This window comes from Heterodontus francisci, chromosome 38 (assembly GCF_036365525.1).
Source record: "Heterodontus francisci isolate sHetFra1 chromosome 38, sHetFra1.hap1, whole genome shotgun sequence".
In the NCBI taxonomy this organism is placed as follows: Eukaryota; Metazoa; Chordata; class Chondrichthyes; order Heterodontiformes; family Heterodontidae; genus Heterodontus; species Heterodontus francisci.
This window is the reverse complement of record NC_090408.1, coordinates 29,587,076-29,602,241: the sequence shown is the minus strand read 5'-3', so window position 1 is coordinate 29,602,241 and position 15,166 is coordinate 29,587,076. Positions and strand designations below refer to the sequence as shown.

The 15,166-nt window shown below is 40.9% G+C and overlaps 2 protein-coding genes across 2 annotated transcripts in view; one reads left to right on the top strand and one right to left on the bottom strand.

Annotated features, from left to right (window-relative positions):
- The window catches only part of ap4e1 (adaptor related protein complex 4 subunit epsilon 1), a 50,939-nt gene extending 44,952 nt beyond the window's left edge, over positions 1 to 5,987 (bottom strand). The window contains exons 1-4 of the mRNA XM_068017997.1: positions 5,771 to 5,987; positions 3,098 to 3,169; positions 1,282 to 1,405; positions 211 to 284 (exon numbers count right to left, since the gene is read on the bottom strand). Coding sequence (XP_067874098.1) covers positions 211 to 284; positions 1,282 to 1,405; positions 3,098 to 3,169; positions 5,771 to 5,902 — 402 coding nt within the window. The 5' untranslated portion in view covers positions 5,903 to 5,987. The remainder of the gene's footprint in view (positions 1 to 210; positions 285 to 1,281; positions 1,406 to 3,097; positions 3,170 to 5,770) is intronic.
- Positions 5,988 to 12,153: 6,166 nt separating this feature from the next.
- Positions 12,154 to 15,166, top strand: part of scg3 (secretogranin III) — a 29,206-nt gene continuing 26,193 nt past the window's right edge. Inside the window, exons 1-5 of the mRNA XM_068017624.1 lie at positions 12,154 to 12,391; positions 13,365 to 13,417; positions 13,761 to 13,800; positions 13,922 to 14,140; positions 14,337 to 14,479. Of these exons, the coding sequence (XP_067873725.1) occupies positions 12,295 to 12,391; positions 13,365 to 13,417; positions 13,761 to 13,800; positions 13,922 to 14,140; positions 14,337 to 14,479 (552 nt within the window). The 5' untranslated portion in view covers positions 12,154 to 12,294. The remainder of the gene's footprint in view (positions 12,392 to 13,364; positions 13,418 to 13,760; positions 13,801 to 13,921; positions 14,141 to 14,336; positions 14,480 to 15,166) is intronic.

The window sequence follows — 15,166 nt, the reverse complement described above, 5'->3', positions numbered from 1 at the left end:
GACTTTTTTTTTAGGATAAAGGCTTATAGGGCAGAGAAAAATACCTTATAAAATAGGAAGTAAATGTTTCTGCATTACCACCAGACACACCACAAAAAGTACTATCCTGAATTAGAATGAGAGGAGGCAGAGTTTGCAGATTAACTAGACTGATACAAGTCAGTGTTTCCTATGAAAGAGGATTGCTTAGAAATTAAATATATCACTTACCTTCAATACAGTGTTCACAAGCAGAAGCAGCAGTTCATGACTTTCACTTAGAAAGAGAGAGACAGCCAAGTAGCCTAGCACAGAAATGAAAAGAATATACTCAGTATTTCCGATGCAATTCCCTCCCATATCCCCATTGCAGAAATTCAGGATAGCAATGAAACCTTCAGTCCTACTTGTAGGAGTGTCTACTTAGCTAGCACAGGCAGGCATTACAGGAACCATTTTTCTCTGCCCGGTCAATCTAGCTGAAGATTGCAAAACACGCTTTGGATAAAGGTTTCCGCAAACCAAAATAATGTAGGAGCTTAGGCATTGAAACTGAAGTCTAAGGAAACAATTATTTTTATACCTGCAATCTAAGTTGTATATCAAGTACATATAGATGGAGGAAACCCAGGAAAGCCAAGAAAGTATGAATGGAATTCCTCAAATTCTAGAATTCCTATCAGGAGTCCAAAGTAATAGCAATGCAGTGACCAGTGAGCTTCCGTATAAATTGATAAAGATTAATTTAAAAATTATCTTCTGCAACTTTAATTTTCAACACTTAAATTCTACATAAGTTACAATTTTGTATTTTCTAACCCTAAATAAAAATCAAAGCAATATTAATACTTATTTTTCTTCCATCCAAAAAGATAGCAAATTATGCTGGGGGTATGTTCCTTATTACTTATAGTACTATACCCAAGTAACATTCTCACTGCATGACCTAAACAAGAATGGTGTCATATTAACTCATCATTGACAGGGATTACAACTGAACTTAATCAATCCTCACCGGACATCTACACATGTGCACCTTAACATAGTTTATTAAATCACAAGCAGTAGGAATTCTGTTTCAGTTCCCTCTCTGTATCCAGAAAATACTGCAGCTAATTGTAAAGTCTATACAATAACCGAGATCACGGAGCAGTAATGAGGCCTGCAATTTTCCTGCTCTGTAAAGTTTAATGCTACCTGGCCACTGAGCCACCAGGACAGATAAATAGGCTATTTACATTTAGAAAGTTGTCTATTTAATTAAACGCACTTGAAAAGGAACAGAAAGGAAACAGAACATACCAACTCTTTTTTCCATCAGACTACCCTGCTGAGCGAGTTTGATAGCATGTATGTATCCAAAAGAGGCCTCGTACCCCAGCATTTCACAGTAGATTAGTCGCACCAAGCATTCACGCATCTGCTTCTGTAACAGGAATAGAGCAAAGGTTTATTCTCCTCCTCCGAAATATGAATCCTTGCTGAGAGTTGGTTCCACTGACAGTAATTACTACCTGGTCCCTCGCTCAAGGAATCATTATTCATGTCAGCCTTGGCAGTAAGTGCTCGTAAGCTGTTCAACTGCAGGGGCACTGCACCAAGCTTGCTCCAGTCTTTGACTGATGTCCACATTGGTTAATTTCTAGTCAGGGCACCGGACAGCAACCAAAGTGGAAACATTGTCTGATTATTCTCTCCCTAGCCTTAAAGTGCAGCTGTAAACATATGGCTAAATATCAACATACTACTTATTGCACTCCCTAGATGAAAACATATGGTAAGCACCCACAGTGCAACATAAACCAAGCAATCTCTGAAAATTAAATGATCCATCCACCCACGAGATAACAATGCTGTTTTCAGTTAACTGTCAGATAGCCGTTCTATTCAGATGCCAGTCGTCTTCTCACCAATAAAATTCTAATCAAATTCATTACAATCTGCACTTCTGCAGGGAGGCTGAATGATGACGTGACAAGTTCTTACCTAGGGAATTTTCATGGTAAATGTGGACACAGGAATTTTAATGAAACATATAAAAATTACATTTGCGTACACTGATACAATTATCCCCTGCTCTCTAATCCCATGTAGATCCTTAAGAGGCAGGCAGTGGTGTAGTGGTAACATCATTGGACTAGTAATCCAGAGGCCCATGCTATATGCCCTGGGGACACTGGTTCAAATCCCACCATGGCAGCCGGCAGAATTTAAATTCAATTAATTAATAAATCCCATTAAATAAAAAATATCTGGAATTGTAAGCTTGTCTCAGTAATGGTGCCATGAAACCATCAATTATTGTAAAAACATATCTGGTTCACTTATGTCCTTTAGGAAAGGAAATCTGCCATCCTTACCTGGTCTGGCCTACATGTGACTCCAGACCCACAGCAATGTGACTGACTCTTGCTAGGCCATTTCATAGGGCATTTAAGCCATCCAGTTCAGGGCAATTAAGGATGGGCAACAAATGCTGGCCTTGCCAGCAATGCCCACATCCCAAGAAAATAAAAAATTGATTTTGACTCCTTTGTCATGTGAGATTTATTTAAAACTAAACATGGAATCCTCATAACCTGGTCTTGCAAAGAAAAGCCAGTTAACAATAGCAAAAGTCTCAAACGTGAAAAATGGGAATCTATCCAAGTAGTGTTGAGAAATATATGATATCACTTCCATGCATGTTCAAGTCTAATATACAAAATGCGACATAAAAACAGAAATTGCTGGAAATATAAAAGACAGGTTAACATCTGTTATAACCCTTAATTGTGTCAGAATACAGGGGTTCAATTTTCAACTGCAGCTTTTGAAATCTTCCAATGTTTCACTCTTGGTGGTGTCCTACATTTATTCATCAAGGCTTCTTGCTTAAGATGTCACAACAAAAATTAAACATATAAATACAACCCTTTAGAATGCCAAAATAAAATGTGAATTTTTAATATACTTCACCCAATAACCGTAGAATCTGTTCCACACCACCTGTCTATGGCCATGAAATGAAAACATGCATAAAAGGTGCTGCACCCAGTTCTGAGAGAGACACACACATCATATAAAACACTCACTGAAAGGAGAAATTAATATATTGCTTCAGAGTGTGAATTCTTACCAGAGATGTGGTAGGAGCAGAGACCTGTTCTTTTAATGCAGCCAATTCCTTCTTTATCAATTTCTCCTCATCCTAAAGTCAAAAATATTTAAGTATGATGAGTTCTAACTTACATTTGAAAGATTTACTTACAAAATGAGAGCAATCCAACAGATACCAATAATTTTGTCCCATTCATAATCAGATCATTAAGGCAGATATAGCCACAGAAAGCATTATTACAAAAGCAGGTAAGATACTATTATTTCACAGATTTGTTTCAAAGGGTTCAAAAACCTATATTCGTATATTTCATGAAATATAATAGAAAATTTGGAGCAATAGGAAAACAAATGTGGAAATTATTCAAACAGTTCTGTGATGCACAAGACAGAACAAGAAAATTCCAGAAAATTACATGACATTAGAACTAGGAGACACAGGTTCAACTAGTGAAAGACAAATGTTGGGCTAATGTCAGGAAACTGTTCCTTGCACAAAGAATGACCAACACTTGGATTTCTGGGCCGAGCAGCTATTGTGATTGAGTTGCAGGGGAAACTGTGGAGTCTTTCCAAATGAAGGAGTTACGATGGACCAAATGGCTTTTCTCATCGATATTTATCTTGTGATCACCAAATCTAAGCACTGTAACACAATAACTTCTGCATATTTTAATGTAATTGCAAGAAACTCTTTTACTCAGCAAGTTATGATAATCTGGAATACATTGCCTGAAAAAGAGTAATGGAAACATATTCAATATTAGCTTACAAAAGGGAACAGGATAAATACTTAGAGAAAACATTTGAAAGGAAATGGGAAAGAGCAGGAAAGGGAGACTGATTGGTAGCTCTTTCAGAGAGCGGGCACAGGCATGATGGGCCAAATGGCCTTGTAAGATTCTAAAGGAGATGGGAGAAGGGTAAGGGGCAGAGATTATATTATGCAGTTGCTTAAGTATATTAAAACTCTAAACACAATTGCCTGTTCACCTGATCTGATTCTTTTTCATGCGTTTATTTTCTACTTTAATTATTTGCGTGCATCTCTACACAAGTAGATTCGACATACATGGAATGAGAAAGCTCAGAAGCTACCACTTCTCATTTACACAAAAGTAAAAAGACTTGAGAGACATGGAAACCATGCACCAAGAAAAACTGAATATGCAACAAATGTTCAATAATTTTAAATAGTTATGTCTCCGCTCCTAACTTCTCTAGGTTTAGGAGAAAATTGCCAAATTCTGTGCCAAGCAAACAAAAAGCTTCAGAAATATTATACTCAAAAAAAATTCACCTCTCCTTTTCCCATTTAGATATTAACTGACCTATGTATTTCAGGAATCCTCTGGCTTAGACTTAAATACAAATATTCTCAAGAATAGCAGAACTGATTTTTTACTTTGTTACACTGTGACAAACCAATTTTGAGATACTTTTTAAACGATTTGTTTGTAACTGTTGAATTATACTGAAATATGGATGCAAATACAGTGAGTGACATTATGTCAAACAGGAGAACAAATTCTCATCCATCTGCTTTTTTGCATGTATTTGCATGATATACTTAAAACTTGGGCAACAGAAAACACAAACTACACTCAGCTGAAGTACATGCAAGAGTACAACGTATACTTAAAACACAATTTCCCAGCTATAGACTGTTATTTTTTGATAAATCTATGATTTAAAACACCTTAAAACACTGACATAACTGACATTATGAGCATGAAGGGCATGCCTGTCGACAAAAAAATTAACCCAAAACAAAGATGGACAGTGGGGATCGATTTCAATCTTCACCTAACCGGCTCAAAATCCGCTTTGTCGCCCTGTCAGTCCGTTCCGCTCATTTTCTTCTCTTCAGTCGTGGAGGACTAACCCCTGCTGAGCCACAATTCAACTTGCGCTACCTCACTCAAGTGAGTATTCCACATCTTTGAATCTAAATAGCGAGTGTCAGTAGGCTCTACGTTCTGTCCTCACCCAATGTCCACTTCCTGACTTTTCCCTTCAGGAATTACTGGATCCAGAGTGGGAAATTAATTGGCACAGGGATAATGAGAACTGTAGAAACCCCACCAGCACTCTGGCTAAGAATAGCTAAAAGTACAAACAGGGAAACCTGGAGCTCTGAAAGAAAGACTTGCTTTTGCATTTATATAGTACCCATCATGACCAAAGGGCATCCCAAAGCACTTTCCAGCCAATGAAGCACTTTTTAATGTAGTCACAATTGTAATATAGGAAACATAGCAACCAATTTGTGAACAGCAAGCTCCCACAAACAGCAATGTGAGAATTGGCAGATCATTTACTTTTATAATATTGATTGAGGAGTAAATATTGGTCAGAGCACCAGAGGTAACTCCCTGGTCTTCTTCAAATAGTGGGATCTTTTGCATCCACCTGAGATGGGGTTTTAGTTTAAGGGTGTAGCGAGTCTCTATCCCAGGTTTGGGAAAGGGGGATGATGCAGTGGGCTCTGTAACCCCAGGCTGGGGGGTGTAGTGAGTCTATCCCAGGCTTGGGGGGGGGGGGGGGGGGGTGTAGTGGGCTCTGCATCCCCGGGCTGGGGGGGAAAGGGGGTGGTGGGCCCTGCACCCCAGGCTCGGGAGGGGATATAGTTGGCTCTGTACCCCCGGACTGGGGGAATGGTGCGCTCTGCAGTCGAGCCCCTGTTACCCACCTGCTTGCTCGCCAGTTCAGTGACGCCTCGAATGAAAGCTCCGAGTCTGGAGGCGGCGGAAAGTTTGCCGCTGGGGTCAAAGGACAGGAGACTGGGCAGGGCCGACAGCGTCTTCTCCATCACGTCGCTCATCTCGCCACCCGTCCCAATCGATCAAAGCAGAATCTCGGAGCGAGCAAGGGACCTGGGCCCCGCGTCACGCCATCTTACTTACAGTACGTCACATCCTGTTTGAATCCAAAACTTTATTATCCTGAAGTGGGAGCAATCGCGCATGCGCGGCCCCGGAGTGCGAACAGCGGCCCGGCCGCTAGGGGGCGCATTGATCCACCCCCAATAGAACCTGCAAGTTGGGTTGGGCATTAAAAGCAGAACACGATCTCATTCAAATAAAGAACAGAATGATGGAAATCTGCAACAAAAATAGAAAAGTTGCAAAGACACATCATGTCAGTCAGCATCTGTACAAAGAACAGTCAACAGATTTCCCACTGGTGCCCTTCTGACATATGAGAAGAGCAGGTTTGTTAATTAATATCCAGAAAGCCTGAAGGGAATGGGGAAAACAGGCTGCAAACACAGGGAAAACATAGGAATTGTCTGTGCCTGTCAACTTTGTGTTTAAGGCAATTGGAAAATTATAAGGAGAAATTATTGTAGAGGATGAAATGCATAATAAACAAGCATATTACCAAAAAAAACTTCATTGAAAAGGGTAATGAAAAACTGATTAGGACGCATACTAATAATGATTAATCTGCCTATCCCATCCTCTAGATAACCAGTTAATCCGAAACACCATTGCTTTAGTAATCCAGGGAAATGTTCTGGTGTCCTGGCCAACATTCCTCCCTCAACTAACACCAGCACTCTCAGGTGGACATGAAGGATCCCATGGCATTATTTTGAAGAACAGCAGGGGAGTTATTCCTGGTGTTCTGACCAATATTTAGCCCTCAATCAACATCACTATAACATATTATTTTCATCACTTTGTTTTGTGGGACCTTGCTGTGCACAAATTGGCTGCCATGGTTCCTAATTATAACAGTGACTACACTTTAAAACTTCATCATTGGCCATAAAGCAGTTTGGACATTCTGTGGTCATGAAAGGTGCTATATAAATACAAGTCTTTCTTTTAACTTTTGTGCAAATTTGCAGACACTCCCATACACGAGAATAATCAGTGCATTTCAATAAATTTATTAAATGTGAAATGCTTTTACTTTTTTTAATATGACAAATTTATATCCATTAGAATGTGGAGCTGTTTGATTGCACAGAGTGAGATTGTAGAGTTCTTGTGGTGCTATTAATTGGTCCATGTTAATCAGGTAATCCTTCATTATACATTAATGTCATCCCAGCAATCACCTGATAAAAACATGATGTTCTGATGAAAGGTCATCGACCTGAAACGTTAACACTGTTTTTCTCTCCACAGATGCTGCCTGATCCACTGAGTATTTCCACCATTTTTTTTGTTTTTGTTTCAGATTTCCAGCATCCACAGTATTCTACATTTGTATCTTTTTATTTTTGCCCATATTTTCCACTTATTGGCTTTGCTTTTATTTTATTTTTTCCACTTGTTATCATTCTTGGCCAGTTAGCTCTGCTTGCTATTTAGGTCATGTACAGATGCTCTCTGACCATCTATTTTCCAGCTAATGCATGACAATCATATAACACAACTCCTTATTGACCCAAAGATCAGCCTATTTCCTTTTTGAATATTTCAACAAAGACTACATTATGCAGTCTGTATATATTTATTCCAGCTTCTCGGCCTTATCTACTCAATTGAAGGCTGTGATTCATGCTGGAGAACCTTTTTGCATTTTGTCTAAGTTGCACTTCTTTATATGTGATCCTGGGCATTAAGTAGTGGTAGTTTTTGGGGACACATCATGGTTGAGCTTGATCCTGTTCACACATAGACACTCCTAGTATGGGTCATTGGACAGTGATCAGAATTGAGAATTCAAACTGTTTTTTCTCTCCTTAACTGGAAGATGCTAAAGCTAATTGTAACATGCACAGTTCTAGTACTTTACTTCTTATTTTAATAGTACCAAGTGTGGAGTGTTTCCTTCTTACACCATATTTAGACTTGTCAGTTATTTTCACTAATTTCCTTCACCGGAGTTCAGTATATTCCTTTCACAATCATTTCCTCTCCAGTCCCCTTTAATTATCTATTTTCTAACTAAAGCAGATGTACTTCTAATAGCTCATTGATTTAAAATCTAGCATCATCTTGTTGCCTTTGTTTGAAGCATAACTAATGGATAGAACATTCCACATGTAGTCTCACCAAAGTTGTATAGAGTTAGCAATAAGTTCTGCTTTGGATTGTATTCAATGGATCCATGTAAACACTATAACATTCTATTGTCATGGAAATTGCAGCCATATAATGTTCAGTGATCAACTGGCACACTTTAATTCTCTCTTTCTTTCCCAATGCGAACATTTAGTTGTGTAGTCACAATTTAGCTTTCAGGATGTGCATTATTTTTGCTTTTCACAATTTTAAATACCAGTTAGCATTCACCTTACCAGTTATATATCTGTAGTGGAATCCTCACAAGCTTTTCCCTGAGAAAATAATTTGCTTTATGATGAATCCATTCTTGAATCCATTTTCGTCAAAATACTTCATTAAAATGTAGGCTTTTGTTTGGTAAAACAGCATTCAATTCCAGCCTTTCCTCAAATTTGACGAAGGCTTTGCTGCCCTTTCGTTAAAGATCTTCTGTATCTTCTTAAGTCAAACCTCATGAAGTCTCATGGCATCAGGTCAAATATGGGCAAGGTAACCTCCTACTGATTACCACCTACTGCCCTCCCTCAGCTGATGACTCAGTACTCCTCCATGTTGAACACCACTTGGAGGAAGCACTGAGGGTGGCAAGGGCACAGAATGTACGCTGGGTGGGGGACTTCAATGTCCATCACCAAGAGTGGCTCGGTAGCACCACTACTGACCGAGCTGGCCGAGTCCTAAAGGACATAGCTGCTAGACTGGGTCTGCGGCAGGTGGTGGGGGAACCAACACGAGGGAAGAACATACTCGACCTCGTCCTCACCAATCTGCCTGCCGCGGATACATCTGTCCATGACAGTATTGGTAGGAGTGACCACCGCACAGTCCTTGTGGAGACGAAGTCCCACCTTCACATTGAGGATACCGTCCATCATGTTGTGTGGCACTATCACCGTGCTGAATGGGATAGATTTCAAACGGATCTAGCAATGCAAAACTGGGCATCCATGAGGCGCTGTGGGCCATCAGCAGCAGCAGAATTGTACTCAACCACAATCTGTAACCTCATGGCCCGGCATATCCCCCACTCTACCATTGCCATCAAGCCAGGAGACCAACCCTGGTTCAATGAAGAGTGCAGGAGGGCTTGCCAGGAGCAGCACCAGGCATACCTCAAAATGAGGTGTCAACAAGATGAAGCTACAACCCAGGACTACTTGCATGCTGAACTGCATAAGCAGCATGCAATAGACAGAGCTAAGCGATCCCATAACCAATGGATCAGATCTAAGCTCTGCAGTCCTGCCACATCCAGCCGTGAACGGTGGTGGACAATTAAACAACTAACTGGAGGAGGTGGCTCCACAAATATCCCCATCCTCAATGATGGGGGAGCCCAGCACATCAGTGCGAAAGATAAGGCTGAAACATTTGCAACAATCTTCAGCCAGAAGTGCCGAGTTGATGATCCATCTCGGCCTCCTCCTGAAGTCCCCAGCATCACAGATGCCAGACTTCAGCCAATTAGATTCATTCCGCGTGATATCAAGAAACGACTGAAGGCACTGGATCCTGCAAAAGCTATGGGCCCTGACAATATTCCGGCAATAGTACTGAAGACCTGTGCTCCAGAACTTGTCACACCCCTAGCCAAGCTGTTCCAGTACAGCTACAACACTGGCATCTACCCTGGGAAAATTGCCCAGGTATGTCCTGTACACAAAAAGCAGGACAAATCCAACCCGGACAACTACCGCCCCAATAGCCTACTCTCAATCATCAGTAAAGTGATGGAAGGTGTCATCAACAGTGCCATCAAGCGGCACTTGCTTAGCAACAACCTGCTCAGTGATGCTCAGTTTGGGCTCCGCCAGGGCCACTCAGCTCCTGACTTCATTATAGCCTTGGTTCAAACATGGACAAAAGAGCTGAACTCAGGAGGTGAGGTGAGACTGACTGCCCTTGACATCAAGGCAGCATTTGACCGAGTATGGCATCAAGGAGCCCTAGCAAAACTGAGATCAATGGGAATCAGGGGGAAAACCCTCTGCTGGCTGGAGTCATACCTAGCGCAAAGGAAAATGGTTGTGGTTGTTGGAGGTCAATCATCTGAGCTCCAGGACATCACTGCAGGAGTACCTCAGGGTAGTGTCCTAGGTCCAACCATCTTCAGCTGCTTCATCAATGACCTTCCTTCAATCATAAGGTCAGAAGTGGGGATGTTCGCTGATGATTGCACAATGTTCAGCACCATTCGCAACTCCTCAGATACTGAAGCAGTCTGTGTAGAAATGCAGCAAGACCTGGACAATATCCAGGCTTGGGCCGATAAGTGGCAAGTAACAGTCGCGCCACACAAGTGCCAGGCAATGACTATCTCCAACAAAAGAGAATCTAACCATCTCCCCTTGACATTCAACGGCATTACCATCGCTGAATCCCCCACTACCAACATCCTAGGGGCTACCATTGACCGAAAACTGAACTGGAATAGCCATATATATACCATGGCTACAAGAGCAGGTCAGAGGCTAGGAATCCTGAGGCGAGTAACTCACCTCCTGACTCCACAAAGCCTGTCCACCATCTACAAGGCACAAGTCAGGAGTGTGATGGAATACTCTCCACTTGCCTGGATGGGTGCAGCTCCAACAACACTCAAGAAGCTCGACACCATCCAGGACAAAGCAGCCCGCTTGATTGGCACCCCATCTACAAACATTCACTCCCTCCACCACCGATGCACGGTGGCAGCAGTGTGTACCATCTACAAGATGTACTGCAGCAATGCACCAAGGCTCCTTCAACAGCACCTTCCAAAGACGCGACCTCTACCAACTAGAAGGACAAGGGCAGCGAATACATGGGAACACCACCACCTGCAAGTTCCCCTCCAAGTCACACACCATCCTGACTTGAAACTATATCGCCGTTCCTTCACTGTCGCTGGGTCAAAATCCTGGAACTCCCTTCCTAACAGAACTGTGGGTATACCTACCCCACATGGACTGCAGCAGTTCAAGAAGGCAGCTCACCGCCACCTTCTCAAGGGCAATTAGGGATGGGCAATAAATGCTGGCCTGGCCAGCGACGCCCACATCCCATGAATGAATAAAAAAAACTAGCCATTAAAGACCCTTAACCTTCAAACACTGCCTGATATAAACATCATCATCACCCAATACCACCACTTTTGCCTTGCACCATCGTCCTTTGTGTCATTTAATAATTCTTGCCCTCCACCTTACGTTGGCCTTCCTTTTTGTTCTGGCCTTTCCGCCTCCACCGCCCTTTCCCCTTGCCTCGTATTTGCTTGTTCATTTCTAACATCTTCCAGTTCCGAGGAAAAGTCGTCGAACTGAAACATTAATTCTATTTGTCTGTCCACCGATGCTCCCAGTCATGTTTTTTTTTTGTTTTTATTTCAGATTTCCAGCAGTATGTTGGTTTTGCTTTGCTATGAACAGCACATAAGACTATTTTTTTTTTAAACATGATATTCTGGTTTCTTTTCGCTGAAGTAAACAGTTCTATAATGTGTATACAAGTTGGTTTGCTTATGTATTAAAGGAATCTATGATGTGGATCATTACAATGAGCTCTGGCCAAATAAGAAAGAGACGGATTTCAGGAGACTCCGACCAGCTCTTTCCTTTTTTAATTCACGCCTTTTCATTCAGGGAGAGCACCTGAATGTTGAAGATTCTCTTCGGAAATGTTGGGACTATAGACATTAATCATCATTCTGTTGATCAATGTGAACGGAGGCGCGCTATCAATAAAATACCTTCGAATTTGATTTGTTTGCGCATGACCTACCCTCTTGTCATGGAATTGTTCGAGATTCGGTGCCTTTATAATATGGGGAAACAATGGGAAGACGTTTAAGCACAGGAAATCTCCGGCTGTCTCCTGCAGAACCGTGCATGAAATGGAAACATTTGATCGCATGTTGGGCTTTTTTTATGTTGAGTGACGCAGGTTTAGGGCGAGCTGACGCACAAGAGCAGATTTGCATGGAGTCCACCTCCTGAAAGCTGTCAAAGAGACGATCTCAAGTATCCAGTCTCAGCCGTCTGCAGAACAACGCCGCTCAGTTCATTATCCAGCTCTTGTCCTACTGCGCTCTCCAGGGTGCTGAAACCGACGCCGAGTTAATCTGCAGACAATCAGCTCGAAGACTGAGTTCTTACTGCTGGAAAGCGCTGGCAAAGGACGTCGATACCCCTCGGCTAGCCCAATATCTCCAACGATGACTTCCAAATATGCAGCACTTGTACTCTTTTTCCAAGGGTTTGCGCTGGCGTTGTACCAGATCCATGCATTCCCTACACCTGAAGGACCAAAAGGTAGGTCCAATTTTAGATGTCAAAAAAAATCCTGATTGAACAACAGATGAATCATATGTGTAGATTTATCATGTCATCTGTTAAGACCAACATAGTTGAACTCATTTGGTGATTCTGTTAAATATCATTTCCGGCAAGTCTTTTGTGTCTCCGAGTCCTGTTAACAAGGCGGCGCTGATCCTGTTCCAGTCGGGCTGTTATTGAAGGGTGTTGCTATTATTTCCGATTTATCAGATTTTTCGCGATTAGTGTAGCCACCCGATGTTGAGTTGTGTGCTACAATTATCCTGAAATCACTTGAATTTATTTGAGTCTGTTACTATTTCGTAAATATTTCAACCGAAGGCTCCAGATTGTTACTAAACATGATGGGGCTTTTCCAGTGCTCTGGTGAGAGGTTAATCCATCCACACGGTTAATCCCTTTAACGTTAGAAATATTTCTGTCACATTCGTCGAACAAGTTAAGGAATTTAATAAAGGGTTATAATTTACAATTAGTATTGTGCTGTAACTTCATCATTATCACGGCGGATTGAGACCAATGGGTTGTCTATAATCGTACGAGGGCTTCTAAAATCTTAATCTCAAAATAGTTAGAAATGGCTAAACAGTTCCATGTCAAGCATGCTGACAATTTGTGCGCCGCTACAGTACAATCCCATAACATGCAATAGAATAAAATTAACCGCCACACTTGCTAATAACGCCATTACTGGCCATGGAAGGAGTAACACTGGAACTTGGTAACAATTTCCATTTGCCAAACAATTGGTAGGAATTTGCTTAAGTCAGATATGTGCAAGTATCGAAGTTGCTGTTTATCCAAATTGTAACCGACATTTGGTGTAAACAAAATGCTGTTCCTTTGGTAACCATGTGTCTAGCGGGTATGTTGAGCATTCCCTGTATAGAAATATGCATTTGTTATTTCTGATTCACAAATAAAATCTTGCTTATTCCATTTATTCCAGACAAAGCTGTACAAAACCGGGAATTGTCAGCTGAAAGACCGGTAGAAGAACAGGTAAATGATTTCAAAATAGTAACACATTGCTTCAGAGATGAAAGTTGATACGTTATTTCATAATTTCATGAGTCTTTATTACTTCACTTAATGTTTTCACAACCTGATCATTGGTGACATTGTTCCCTTTGAAAATCTGATTAAAATGAAATGCAATGTTTAGTCTTATTCAAACACCACTCTTTTGGGACATTTATTGGTAAATTACATTTGGTATTGCTACATATCCTACTTAATCTGGGTCTTCTGCTATTGAATCTTTTCCAAGTTGATTTGGAGCAACTTTCAAGAAGCCCAATATTAACATTCACTTTTTAAACGTTATTTTTCTCCCTGCCTCTAGATTGCTGAAGCCGGACGGAGCAGTCAGTCAACATCTGCAGGTAAATATGATCATTTATTTTGTTGGTTAGATTACTTATGCATCACAAGCCAGTGTTTCAGACTTAAAACCTCGGTTTACTTTTCACCTCTGCCCATCATATCGATTTGATATCCATCCAGAGAAAAAGTTCCTGCAACAGAACGACTCGGCTGCAGATGATTTCATTCTGCTGAAGTCCTTGGCAGAAAAAGAAAGAAGTGAGAAGAGAAGCTATCCCACAAGAAATTCTCCGGCTGGTTCTTCACCTCCCTCCGGCAATACAGATTCAACCAAAAGCAGAAGGCTAGCGAAGGACTACGGCGATTCCACCAAAAATGCAATGGATTACAAAGATATAGGTCTTGTCATTTTCATTGAAATAATTGTCTTGCTTTCACTTGTGTATGATATACTTGGTTTCCACACGGCTTTGGTTCATCTACATGTGCATTGTGTGTTTGCATGTTTTGGATTCATCATTATTGTTGCTTAAATTCTGAAATAAGCTTTAAGCCTTAATACATTATTGTGATCCCATGACGTTTATCCTTGCAGATGACCCCGATGGTCTTCACCAACTAGATGGGACGCCTTTAACCGCTGAAGACATTGTTCAGAAGATAGCCAACAGGATCTATGAAGAAAACGATAGAGGGGTATTTGATAGAATCGTTTCCAAGCTCCTAAACCTGGGATTGGTAGGTGCCTGAAAAAAAATCTAAACATATTTTTTGTAATCAAACAAGAAAACAAATGTAATATCTACCTATCGTACAGGCAGAAGGCAGCACGGAACTGGACAGTCGAATAATACTGCATTGATTCGGGTGCATGATTCAAAGCCACTCTTCCGGATCATTGTTGTCTGGCTGACAGTTATTTGGAGTGTCAATATCCCCCGAGATATCAAAAAAAATTGCGAGAACATATTTAATATAAAAATTGAGAAGATATGAAACATACATTGGATACATAAAACCTTAAAATACATTGAATACATAAAACCTTAAAACCATGAAATAAGGTTATATTAACAGCTGAATTTCAAGTATTACAGATTAAAAAATCATCATCCACGGCCATTCACATTATGAAGGTCGCCTACATTTTTAGCAACTCGATATTCCCGGCAGTGCAAGGTCGAGATAGTTTTAAGGGGCAGACGATTAAGGTCAACCTAAAGAACATGGAGAGAAACTTCTCCTGCATAAGAATACCTGTAATTCTAGAGGAACGATTTACCTTCATCATTTTCAAGTTAGTGTTTTTGTCTGGCTTTTTCCCCCCTATATAAAAACGTAAGATTAAGAAAAGTGTTGGCATAAACACACAAGAATATAAACATGAAAGTCCCAAAGGTAAGAAAAAGAAAAACGAATTGCATG